Here is a 12723-nt window from a genome sequence, read left to right as displayed (position 1 = left end):
AAGGGATCATGTAGTCAGTTGAACAGCATTTTATAATAAATCAATGGATTAAGTACACAACTTTCTTCCTTTAGTGAAGTACAGATACTACTGGTCAAATATTAGTAACAAGTAAAAGTTGTAAAGATTGATTTTACATGAAAGTAGACGTACTCATTTTTAAAAAAGCTATCAGAAGTTAAGTAAATGTCAATGCAGTTTTATTTTTGTTGCATTGTATGTAAAAATTTCAGGACCTTATGGCTATTTCCAGTTCCAGTGGCATTGAATAAGTGCTATCTGGGAATCTGACTTCAATCTGACTTTCATTTCCAAACAAAATCATCCCCTGACCTGACTGACATTACTACTTTCTACTCAAGGACCTTGACAAAAATGTAGTGGAGTAAAAAGTATATTAGTCTTTCAAATCTAGTGAATTTAAAGTGAAAGGTTTCCAGAAAGAAAAAAAATACTCAGTGTCAGTAAATGCACTTTGTCAATGTCCACCTCTGCCTGTTCCCCACAATTAAGTTTTACTCCACTTGTCTTTCTCTTTAAATGTGGAATCCTGCCAGTTGATAAACAACCCTTTCCCCCATATGCCCAAATTATCTTTAATATAACCTTTGATAAGGCCAACCATCCCTTTCCCAGAGGCCAGATGTCTCCAAGAGATGTATTTATTTCACACATCTTAATGAGTTTAATACTTATTTGGTATTTCAGTGGGCCACAAATGGATTTGACCTTTGTCAATTTTTTTTCACAGCTTTGTAAAACTGCTTCCATAATTATTTAATATGCATTGAATTAAGTTGTGAAGCCACGTTTTGATTGCAAGTGGTAGTACCAACATTAACAGAACTTTGAGAACTTTGTAAGTGTACATACAGTTTAATAAGAAGATACTTCATAAAGACAATACACTTTGCGTGTACAGGCAGGAGCCATCTTTGGAAAACCGTCTCGACCAGTCGAACCACGAACGCTGTGCGAAGTGAGCTGAAGTTGCTGAACTGTGAATCTCATATGAAAGTATGGGACCCCTTTTCCACTTGTAGTCATTGCTGTTAGTCACCCATATATTTTAATAAACTGATATAATTCAAGGATTTCCATGTAATAGCACGGAGAGAACAGTCGACTCAATACCAATGTGTTACTAGACCAAAGGTTCGTTTTGCACCAGAGTTGTCCTTTAAGGCCTGGTTTCACAGACAGGGCTTACATTTAAGCCAGGATTAGGCCTTAGTTCAATTAGGACATTTAAGTATCTTAGTGTGCCTTAGAAGAAGAAAAATTACTCATGTGCATCTTGAGATAAAACAATGATAATGACAGATGTCAGCTGGTGCAACAACATTGATTTCAAACTTCCCAGGAGGTCTTGGACACATGTACTAATCAAATGGTCGTAGTATATATTTTATAACGAAAACGTTCCACCCCAGATGGGACTCGAACCCACAATCCCTGGCTTAGGAGGCCAGTGCCTTATCCATTAGGCCACTGGGGCTTTCCCAGTACTAGAGTGACAATAATACATGATAATGTGATAATAATAATAAAAAAATATATACATATAATTTTTCGGTATCCCTATGATATATTTTAATCATCTTTCGATCAAAACTATGTGAAAGAATCATATTATGGGGTCCTCTGCCATTAATCTAGTCGGATCTAGTAAAGAATGGGTTGCATAGCAACAGTGTGATGCCGCGCCGCTAAACACGGCAGTAGAGATTAGCTAGGGAAATGCTCACAACTCCACGGCCTCTGGAGTGCTCTGTGTTATTATATATTATTTTATTTAGTTCAGGAGGATCGGGTGTGTTGTTCAAAGGCGAACGAATAACGTCACTTAACATCTTGTGTGCATACCTAAACATAGTCGCTTAGCAAGTTTGCTAGCTAGCAGGCTATCTGGCTATTTCACCTCATCTACAGAACTGTTCCTGGATTAGCAGCTAACGGTTCTAACATTAAATCAGCGTTGTTTGTGTTGCGTGTGGGCTTTATGGTGGTCAGAGTGATTGTAAAATGACTGGTTAAGTTAGTTTCAGGACTGTTTTTGGGGACAGTGAATCATAATCACCATGGTGAGTATCAACCAACAAACTGCTGGATTTGGTTTGTTATTAAAATCATACAATAAATTGCACTAAGCAAGCAAGCGTAACGTTAATTGTGTTTTAGTGTAACGTTAGCCGTCATATATATGGATTCAAGAAAATGTGCTCATCCGGTCACTTTGTCACTTGCTCATCTTGTCACTAATGTCACTTTAAAAATCCTTATTGTTAAATATGTATTTTGCTGGTGGCTTATTACTTTTTGAATTAAGTTATAGTTGTATTCATTGCCAGTTTAATTATTATAATAACTAAACTCCCTTTACAAAAGATTTCTATTTCAAATACTTTAAACTTCCTATTCATCAAATAATCCTGAAAAATGTCACGATTTACACAAAAAATGAAGCAGAAAAACTGTTTTCGTAGTTTATACAGTAATAATAATGCTTAACGTTACTATCTATAATAAATGCAATAAATTACCTATAAAATAGTCACTTTGTGCAAAGATAAGCTATAATGCATGACTAATGTGTAAAGGATTGTGCAAATGTTTTGTAAAATAGCCAATGATTAAACTTGCACAAAATATGCACATATAGCTTCGGATAAAATAAGTAGGTTTTCTCAGGCTATTGTTCTAAATGAGTGGATACATTGATATGTACATGAATGATTACAAACTGGAGTAAGTTATGTTTATGTACTTATTTTGAAATAATATAATTTAGATGAACTGTTGTACATCCTAATAGCACCAAACTCTTGTTTCTGTTCTGAAGCTCTTATCACGGATGAAACCAGCAGTGGGGGGAGAGGCGTCCACCAGTTCCAATGAGAAGAAAAAGAAAAATAAAACGAGAAAGATTCCAAAACTTGAGGATTATCTAAACCAAAGAGACTACCTGGGATCTCTGACTCTATTAGAGGTACAAAAACAACCACATGAGACCTAAGATTACAACTCCATGACGTTTACATGATCTTATGAACTTTCATACACTTTAAACTCTCCTTTAATATCAGTTCCAGCGTAATGGCGGAGAGTCAGTGGAGCATGCAGACCTTTGGATCGGATTCTGTGCCTTTCATTTGGGGGACCACCAGAGAGCAATGGAGGTAAGAGAAAGAGATTCTGTAGAATGTTGGCTCCAGTCTGTTCATGCTTGGTTGGGGGATGAATCATTTTAAAGGAGTAGTTCACTTTTGAAAAAAGCTTTTGCTGATAATTTACTCACCCTAATGTCATCCAAGATGTCCATGTCATTCTTTCTTCAGTCGAAAAGAAATTAAGGTTTTTGATGAAAACATTCCAGGATTTTCTCCATATAATGCACTTCAGTGGCAACGGTTCAAGGTCCAAAAGACAGTTTCAGTGCAAACTGTTCAAAGGGCTTTAAACGATTCCAGACGACGAATAAGGGTCTTATCAAGTGAAAAGATCGCTCATTTAATAAATATATAATAAAGTTCAAATGCTCACCTTCCTCTGTTCTGTGACGAACGTTTGTGACTCTCCTGTTCGAACTCGTTCATCAAAATGAACGAATCTTTTTCCGAGTCATTTGGTTCAATCAACGAACGAATTGACTCAGGAAAAGATTCAATTAGAGTGTCTTCACTCAGAAGGCACTCTAACAAATCTATGGCAATTGTCTGGGATCAAAGCTTTGTGTGAAAGGGGCTTTAGAGTGACATTATGGCTGATTTAAATTAGTTGTATGTAACATGAAATATTCTTACTTGTCTCATTTATCCAGGAGTACAAGGCGCTCACTTTGAGGCCAGATTGTCCTGAGGATGTTTGGGTATTTCTGGGCTGTGCGCTCTTTTTCCTGGGGCTTTATTCCGAGGCAGAGGAGGCAGCACTAAAAGGTTTGTCTTCACAACCTTTCAACAGGTTGGGGTTGCTAAAACTTGCACAAGTTTTTGACAGAAGTCTGGGCGCATTTGGGAATAGCATGATTTATAATCGCTTTTTTCTGTTTTAATATATTGAAAAGCTGAATATTCATTACAGTCTTCAGTGTCACATGATCCTTCAGAAATCATTTGCTGCTCAAAAAATTATCAATTTTGTTGAAACCATGGTATATTTTCATTTTCAGGATTCTTCTATGAATAAAAAAGAACTGAATTTATTAGAAATATATATGTTTTTGTAGCTCATCATCCAAATGTTACAGCATGCTGTCTTTTTCAGGGCCAAAATCTCAGCTTCAGAATCGCCTACTCTTTCACTTAGCTCATAAGGTTAGTTTTTCCATAATATTTCATCCCCTACATGACATTTTTATGGTAGCGCATTGAAGATAATGGCATTATCTGCTTTGTCTCTCTGAAGTTCAATGACGAAAAGAAGCTGATGGGTTTCCACCAGAACCTGGAGGACGTGACAGAGGACCAACTGAGCTTGGCTTCCATTCACTACATGCGCTCTCATTACCAGGAGGCCATTGACATCTACAAACGCATCTTACTGCAGAACAGGTGCGTCACAACACATCGTCATCACATCAACATGTGATCAAGCATCTCTGAGAAACAATAAAATGCATTTATGCGAAAACATAATCATATAAAAAAGCGTGAACATTTATCTTTATTACATTGAGAGTCAACACATTCATTGACTCATGATTTGTCTCTCTCAAATCCTACAGAGACTTTCTTGCCCTGAATGTTTATGTGGCTCTGTGTTACTATAAGCTGGATTATTATGACGTGTCTCAGGAGGTGTTGGCCGTGTATCTGCAGAGTATTCCTGACTCTACTATCGCCCTCAACCTCAAAGCCTGCAACCACTTCAGACTCTACAATGGCAAAGCTGCTGAGGTCAGCTACACTAATATGTGTACAAATACACAAATTATTTTATAACATTAGGGCCTGAGGTTTTGTAGTCAAGGCCAAAGTTACTTTGATGATTATGAACTTTAAGACAACTTTAATTTACAATGCATTTTCATTTGGTAATGTGAAATACTCTACCATTCAAACGATTTATAAAAGAGATTTGCTCATCAATAGGGGTGTGACGATACCCTCATGTCACGATTCGATACATATCACGATACTAAACTCACAATACAATATCATTGTGATACTCCAAGACATCTGGTAAAAGGTTGCACTGTTGATTACAATGCTAAATTTGAAATTACATTGTGGGTTTAAATGAATATGCTTGGGCGTGGTGCTTGTAACCCAAGGACAATGGTGACACCAAAATAAAAATATTCATTATTCTGAAGCTGAAAATACAGAATTATTTTAGATGAATATGCTGGCACTCTGTCACTGACTAGATATATTGAATTTAAATGTCAGGTAACATCAGACATTTGGCATTATCAGGACCCACAAATATTCCCCCATTGCATTATTATACATTATAATCAACATTATATATTGTAGTTTAATTTAGTACTGACACTAAAACTCTGAAAACTTGAATTTTTTCTCACAGTCATTTTTTAGTTTTTAGTCATTTTTTAGTTTTTGGGGAACTATCCACGATATGTAGTGTTGCATTTTTGTATTGCGATAAGTTGTGGCACGATATATTTTTACAGCCCTACACAAGGCTGTATTTAATTGATAAAAAATACAGTAAACACAGTAAAATTCTAAATTATTATTACAATTTAAAATAACTGTTTTCTATATATTAAATATATATAATGAATTTTCAGAACCATTACTCCAGTCTTCAGTGTCACATGATCCTTCAGAAATCATTCTAATATGTTCATTCATTTGCTGCTCAAAAAAAAAAACATTTCAAAATTTAAAATGTCAAAAACAATATTTTTTTTCAGGATTCTTTATTAAATAGAAGGTTCAAAAGAGCTAAATAAAATGTATTTAAAAATTAACCAAAATTTAATGCATCCTTGCTGAATATAAAAAAAAAATCTTCAAAAATTTTAGCAATTTATTTGATCCATTTGTGATTTGATTGGATTAAGAAATGTGATATGAACTGTTGGTAAGACTGGTTTTAGGTCTTTTAGAGGAAACATGAACTGATGTTTTAATGAACTGAAAGTAAAATGCATGTTGGTTTTAAATTCTCTAATTCACGGTTTTCTTCTTCTTGACTCTTTAGACTGAGTTGAAGAACCTTATAGACATCTCCTCCAGCTCGTTTCAGTTTGCTAAAGAGCTCATCCAGCACAATCTGGTGGTGTTTCGCGGGGGTGAGGGGGCCTTGCAGGTTTTGCCTCCTCTGATTGACGTTATATCAGAGGCCAGACTCAACCTGGTCATCTATTATCTCAGACAAGGTATGTTGATCAGTGATCAGGTGTGGCCTTTTGTCTTTAGCAGATACAGCAAGACTGGCTAATCAGGTTAGTTATTAACTTTGTCATCTGACTTTTAGATGACATTCAGGAAGCCTACAAACTCATCAAAGACCTTGAGCCGACCACACCCCAGGTATTTAGGTCACACTAATGCTTGTTTCTCTCATATATACAGCGCATTGATTGTATTAAAATAGTTCATTATCACGAATAAGGCAGAGAAAAGCTCAGAAACTGACGACGTTGACACGTCAGGCAATCACCACTCCAAATAAACGTATACCTCAAATTTGGTGCAACTACGCTTTTTAAACTGGAAGAAAGAAATGATTCTGAAAAACACAGAAATTGTTCCCCTTAATATTAAACATAAATTGTGAAATCAGGCGAATGAGTGCTGTTGTCATTGATGTGCAACCTGTACATAGGTTAAAGGGATTGTTCACCCAAAAATAAAAATTGTGTCATTAATTAATAACCTTTATGTCATTCCAAGCCTGTGAGACTTTCGTTTATCTTCGTAAAGAGATTGTAAAACTAATCCATTTGAGCAGTTAAAGGGATAGTTCACTTTGAAATTAATTTTTGGTATGTTTTAGCATACATTAAAGGGCATCCAAGATGTAGGTGTCTTTGTTTCCACAGGAGTTTCAATTTTGATATTTTTAGGTCAAACTGTTCATGTCTATCAGTCATATAATGGAGGTCTATGGTCGCCACCTCAAAGAGCATGCACAGAGAAGTCCAAATTAAACATGATTTAATGACTCATAAATGTTAGTACACATTGATGGCCTAAGACACGAAACGAGCGGTTTGTGTGAGAAAACGAACAGTATTTATTTTGTTTTTACCTCTTGTTACCACAGCCACAAATCGCCTGCGCCCTTTAGATCACTTGGACATGGCTGTGGTTACAAGAGTTAAAAACGCTATAAAAACTGTTTGTTTTCTCACACAAACCGCTCGTTTGGTGTCTTAGGCCATCAATGTGTACTTACATTTATGAGTCATTAAATCATGTTTAATTTGGACTTCTCTGTGCATGCTCTTTGAGGTGGTGACCATAGACCTCCATTATATGACTGATAGACACAAACAGTTTGACCTAAAAATATCAAAATTGAAAATACTGTGGAAACAAAGACACCTACATCTTGGATGCCCTTGAGGTAAGCTAAAACATACCAAAAATTAATTTCAAAGTGAACTATCCCTTTAAGTCAGAATTTTCTAAAGAAACTTGATCGCTTTGTATGATGAACAGATTGAATTTAGGCTTTTATTCACATATAAACATTGATCAACGGACATAAACAGAAGCTCTACCAAACCTGCGTGACACGTGAGAACAAACCTCTTGCTGAAGTTCAATTGTGCCGCGTTACACGAGAATGAACCTCATTGGTTCTCGCATGCGAAGCGAACACACTTGAGCTTCCATTTACCTCAACTGATGTGTGAGTTGATCAATGTTTATATGTGAATAAAAGCTTACATTCAATCTGTTCATCAAATTAAGTGATCGTGTCTCTTCAGAAAATTTGGACTAAACCACTTAGTTTTACAATCTCGTATGAACTTTTTGAAGAGTCAAAGTGGTATTTGTGTAGCTGTCAATTGAGGGACAGAAAGCTCTCAGATGTCATTAAAAATATCTTCATTTGTTTTCCGAAGATGAACGAAGTACGGCTTTGGAACGACATGAGGGTGAGTAAATGATGACAGAATTCAAATTTTTGGGTGAACAATCCCTTTAAAATGTATTTTAGGGTTTAATGACCTTTAAAATACATTGTGGGTCTAGTAGTGATAACATTTTCTTCTCTGGTGTGATTTACAGGAATATATTCTGAAGGGGGTGGTGAATGCTGCTTTGGGACAAGAAATTGGATCGGTTCGTGAGGTTTATTTATATCAGTTAACAGCATTTCCTCTCAAACTCCATTTCTCAGCAAAGCCTTTGTGCACGTTTCCCAAATCTATGTTCTCTAATCTCGTTATATGTTTGTGTATTTTTACAGAGGGACCATTTAAAAATTGCGCAGCAGTTTTTCCAGCTGGTTGGAGGCTCAGCCAGTGAATGCGGTAACATCATTGTTTAGGCTAACAATAACAGTATTAGCGCTGGTTCAGCAGCCGGGCCCCTGTGCCGTGTTGAGAGTCAGTGACAGAGTTTGTTTTCTTGGCACAAACTATGCCTGAACCTACATTGAAAAGGTGGCTTTCAATTAGACGTCCTTTCTATTTTAGTTCTAAATGTAATTTGTGACTAACAAGGTCAAAATCAAATATATGATATATTATTACACACTGAACAAAATTATAAACGCAACACTTTGGTTTTTGCCCCCATTTTTCAAGAGCTCAAAGATCTAAGACTTTGAAAGGCCTTAGCTCTTTGAGGCCTATTTCTCTCAAATATTGTTCACAAATCTGTCTAAATCTGTGTTAGTGAGCACTTCTCCTTTGCCGAGATAATCCATCCACCTCACAGGTGTGCCATATCAAGAGGCTAATTTACTGTATTGGGGGGTCCGAAAACCAGTCAGTATCTGATGTGACCACCATTTGCAACACATCTCCTTCGCATTGAGTTGATCAGGTTGTTGATTGTGGCCTGTGGAATGTTGGTCCTCTTCAACGGCTGTGCGATGGTTTTATCCTCTTTGTCGTCATAGTTCCCCACTTTTAAAAACGAGTCGTTTGCTGGGGCTGGTGTCAATAAAAGCTTTTATTGGACTAACAAGGACGTTTTCAGTTCTGAAACTTACAGGATATTTTATAATATGATGACCTCTTAGATGTCAAAAGCTCAAGGAAAATTTGATTTCTCAGTTCATCTTTGTTCATCTTCAGATTTGTACATTAAAGGATGCTGTTTATTCTGCCCTGGACATGTAAAATGCATTTAATTATGTCTTTTTTTTTTATAAGACACAATACCGGGCAGGCAGTGTATGGCCTCTTGTTTCTTCCTGCTGAAACAGTTTGAAGATGTGCTAATATATCTCAACTCAGTCAAGGTAATTCACATATCATGGTGTTTGAATCGAGAGCAGAAACATAAACACTTCATCCTCAAATAGTCATCTGGTTTCCCGGCAGAGTTACTTCTACAACGACGACACATTCAGCTTTAACTACGCTCAGGCCAAGGCTGCCCTGGGAAACTACAAGGAGGCTGAAGAGGTACAGAATACTATGGGGTTCAGTTAACATGATTTAGGAACCAAGTGCAAGTCTGACTAAATCTGAATTTATGTGAACAACAGGTGTTCCTGCTCATCCAGACTGAGAAGATCAAGAACGATTACGTTTACCTCAGCTGGTTGGCACGCTGCTGTAGGTTCCTCTATGTGTCCAAAAGTTTTGATCTGTGGCCAGCTGATTTTCTATTCTTCTTTAGTAAATTTTCTGCTTTGCTTGTAAAGAAGATGAATGGCTCAGATAGTCTTTGGAAACGCAACTCTTTTTGATGAATCATTTCTGTAGACACATCAGACCACTCACTCTCTGATGTCATCCTCCCCCTATGTTGTAGACATCATGAATCAGAAAGCTCGACAGGCCTGGGAGCTTTATCTGAGGCTGGAAACCTCATCCGACCCTTTCAGCCTCCTGCAGCTCATCGCAAACGACTGCTACAAGGTGCCATAGTATGAACCTGTGACTGGAAACACATTCTCATTAATATATCCGCTTCATTATGTCACTAACATATTACTATAACCACCTTAGAGGATAACCATTTGTTCAGCCCACTGTCGTCCAGACACCTTCAGAAGTTGTCCCCAAAAAGGCTTTCTTCTGAAGTTTCATTTGATTATTTATATTTCTTCTATGACCTCTTTTCAGATGGGGCAGTTCTACTATGCGGCAAAAGCGTTTGATGCTTTAGAGAGACTGGATCAAAACCCTGAGTACTGGGAAGGGAAGCGTGGAGCATGTGTTGGGATCTTCCAGCTCATACTGGCAGGCCGAGAGTCCAGGTATGAACCGATGCCATACCTGAGCAATGAGTTAAAGGGATGAATGTTTATAAATGGGTCATTTATAAAGAAGAAATGTGATTTTTGTTTTGAATTTGGAGCTTTCTAGACTGAGAAAAGCCAGAAAATTTATTTTTTGCTTATGTAGATGAAAGACAACAACTCCCAGAATGCACTTGCTTTGCCGCCCTAGGTGGCCACGCCTACCGGTAACAGAGCGCAGTAGTTAAACAACAAGTCTGGACTACTAGTGAGTCTCCGCGATGAGTCTGCCCGAAAATGTGTTTCGAGATCGCCCAAAATGTCCGTGATTCGGCTTTTGCTTTCTACAGTCGCCATTCATTACGTTTACTGAGGCGAGCGGTGGTGTGATTTCCGATGAGAGACTGGTCTCGTATCTCTCACGGAGGAGTGGGAATTTTCTTGGCAATGTTAAAACGCACATCAACCGATCACTTGTTTAGCATTCATGTAAACAATACATTCAAATTCACCAATCGCGAATGATTTCAGTTAGATTGAAACAAAAGCTGTGCATGAAAACAATGAATGGCGACTGCAGAAAGCAAAAGCTGAATCCCGGACATCGGCGGCCGGACATGTCAAGAAAAGAGAGGATGGTAACCCTTACTACTCGGCTTTCTCCACAGAACAAGAGCCTGCTAGCTTAGCTTCCAAAAAAAGATGGCTGACACTATGTATACATTCTGTGAGTGAGATCCCACCCTCTATGGGCGGGTTGAGGACATGCGGGACAGACCCTACTACTGACTGTAGTCTTTAGCCTCCAGCCAAAAAATCCTCCGATGACGCAAAAATCGTCATTCCAGACAAAAAATACCTAAATCTCTCGTCTCAGGGAAATATGAGGGTGCAAAGCACGGTAATTCGAAAATACTACAGGTTTTCTACTAATACAAAGCTTAATGCTAAATCCTGAAGTATCCCTTTAAAGCCATTACTATAGGTTCACATGATTAAACTAAACTCTCTTATTAGTTATTTACTTAACCATGTAAAGCCTGATATATGAAATAATAGTTTTTTTTTTTTTTAAATGGAACTGTTTATTGAACCTTTAGATAAAATATATAAAAGTGTTTTAATATGTGTTAATCTTGAGTATCATATTTGACACTGTTTTATTGCTCATATCATATAGGAGGATATAGAGTTCATGCTTTTGGAGAAATGCATAAAATGCATAGACGTGTCAGTTATTACTATATATCTCAATAATATTAGTCTTAATAAGATCATATTTAAATGCTTAGTTTTATAATCAAAGCGCTGTTGTTTTTATTACGGGAAATAAAAATATAATGCAATTCAATACAATGATGATTAAGTGATGAACAAATAATTTTAATATTTTTTTATAGAAAAATCACATGTATGAATAATCAAGTAAACCTAAATTCATTCAGTACAGTAAATGTTAATCTTAAAATAAATAGTTATTCTTAGTTTATAAAAATATGTAAAAATATTCACAGCAAATACATGTGCACCACAACCTAAAGGAGGGACTTTTTTTAAGAACTACACTAAAGGTCTTTTACTTGCTAATTTCTTTAGCTATCAGTCCGATGTTGTAGATTGTAGAATCATATTGATAATTTAGAGGTTTTGGATATTTGCGCTAAAATTGACAGCTGTAGCTCACCCAGTTCTGCACCACCATTAACTCACTGAGACTGAGTTTGTAAACTCAGGTCATGTTTTTTATGTTTATGTTTTTCTTTTCTTTTTGTATTCTGTTTTGTTTTCAGAGAAACACTGAAGGAGGTTTTGCCAATGTTGAGAAGCACTGGCAACCCACAAGTTGAGTACATCATCCGCATCATGAAGAAATGGGCCAAAGACAACAGAGTGGCTCTATGATTACCTTTACAAATGAGCCAAACACACACTAGTACTTGGTCTTGGATATTATTATAATTTTTTTTGTAAATGTTATTAAAAATATATTTTTTTGAATGATATCTTTATGTCTACTTGTTTGTCTGTCAACAAAATATGTGATTAGCACAACATTTCAGATGAATCTTAGAAGGAAAAAAACATCTCATGTTCTTAAAAGGCTACAATAACTGCAGCCTCCCTATGACATTTATTTAGTGTTTGTTACATTATATCTTTTTATATATAATTTCAGTTGTCACAAAAAGAAAACTATATTTACAATGTATCCTTGTATGTTTTTTGTGATATGGACAACAATGCAGCAAATAAAGTTATATCTTTTCATTCTTGAGGCAGCATAAGCCTTTAATTGTTTTGTCTGGGAACACTAAATGTCTGTTAGTATATTATAGGTTTTATATAATTATATAGAGTGTGTATCTATGAAGATTCATC

The 12723-nt window shown here is 36.5% G+C and overlaps 1 protein-coding gene and 1 non-coding gene across 3 annotated transcripts; one reads left to right on the top strand and one right to left on the bottom strand.

Annotated features, from left to right (window-relative positions):
- Positions 1-1425: 1425 nt before the first annotated feature.
- On the bottom strand, positions 1426-1498 carry trnar-ccu (transfer RNA arginine (anticodon CCU)). Its single transcript has one exon. It is a non-coding gene; the product is annotated as a tRNA-Arg (tRNA).
- Positions 1499-1752: 254 nt separating this feature from the next.
- Positions 1753-12617, top strand: ift56 (intraflagellar transport 56). Of its 2 annotated transcripts, XM_039663850.2 has the most exons (18): positions 1753-2084; positions 2843-2989; positions 3087-3179; positions 3821-3935; positions 4264-4313; positions 4405-4550; positions 4724-4895; positions 6172-6349; positions 6448-6503; positions 8048-8080; positions 8214-8267; positions 8395-8458; positions 9308-9396; positions 9479-9562; positions 9646-9715; positions 9915-10021; positions 10229-10362; positions 12135-12617. In XM_039663850.2, the coding sequence occupies exons 1-18, from the start codon at positions 2082-2084 to the stop codon at positions 12244-12246; spliced, it is 1707 nt and encodes a 568-aa protein (XP_039519784.1). In that variant the 5' UTR covers positions 1753-2081; the 3' UTR covers positions 12247-12617. The 2 variants fall into 2 exon arrangements, with proteins under 2 accessions (XP_039519784.1, XP_039519785.1); XM_039663851.2 differs by lacking the exon at positions 8048-8080.
- Positions 12618-12723: the final 106 nt, after the last annotated feature.

The sequence above is a fragment of the Pimephales promelas genome, chromosome 8 (genome assembly GCF_988280905.1).
Source record: "Pimephales promelas chromosome 8, fPimPro1.hap1.1, whole genome shotgun sequence".
Lineage (NCBI taxonomy): Eukaryota > Metazoa > Chordata > Actinopteri > Cypriniformes > Leuciscidae > Pimephales > Pimephales promelas.
Note: the sequence above shows the minus strand (reverse complement) of the source record. Positions and strands in the feature narration are given on the sequence as shown.

Coding starts and splice junctions, on each gene's coding strand:
- ift56 (XM_039663850.2), top strand. Junction 2,990..3,086: donor GATCTCTGACTCTATTAGAG/GTACAAAAACAA, acceptor CTTTAATATCAG/TTCCAGCGTAATGGCGGAGA. Junction 4,896..6,171: donor ACAATGGCAAAGCTGCTGAG/GTCAGCTACACT, acceptor TTGACTCTTTAG/ACTGAGTTGAAGAACCTTAT.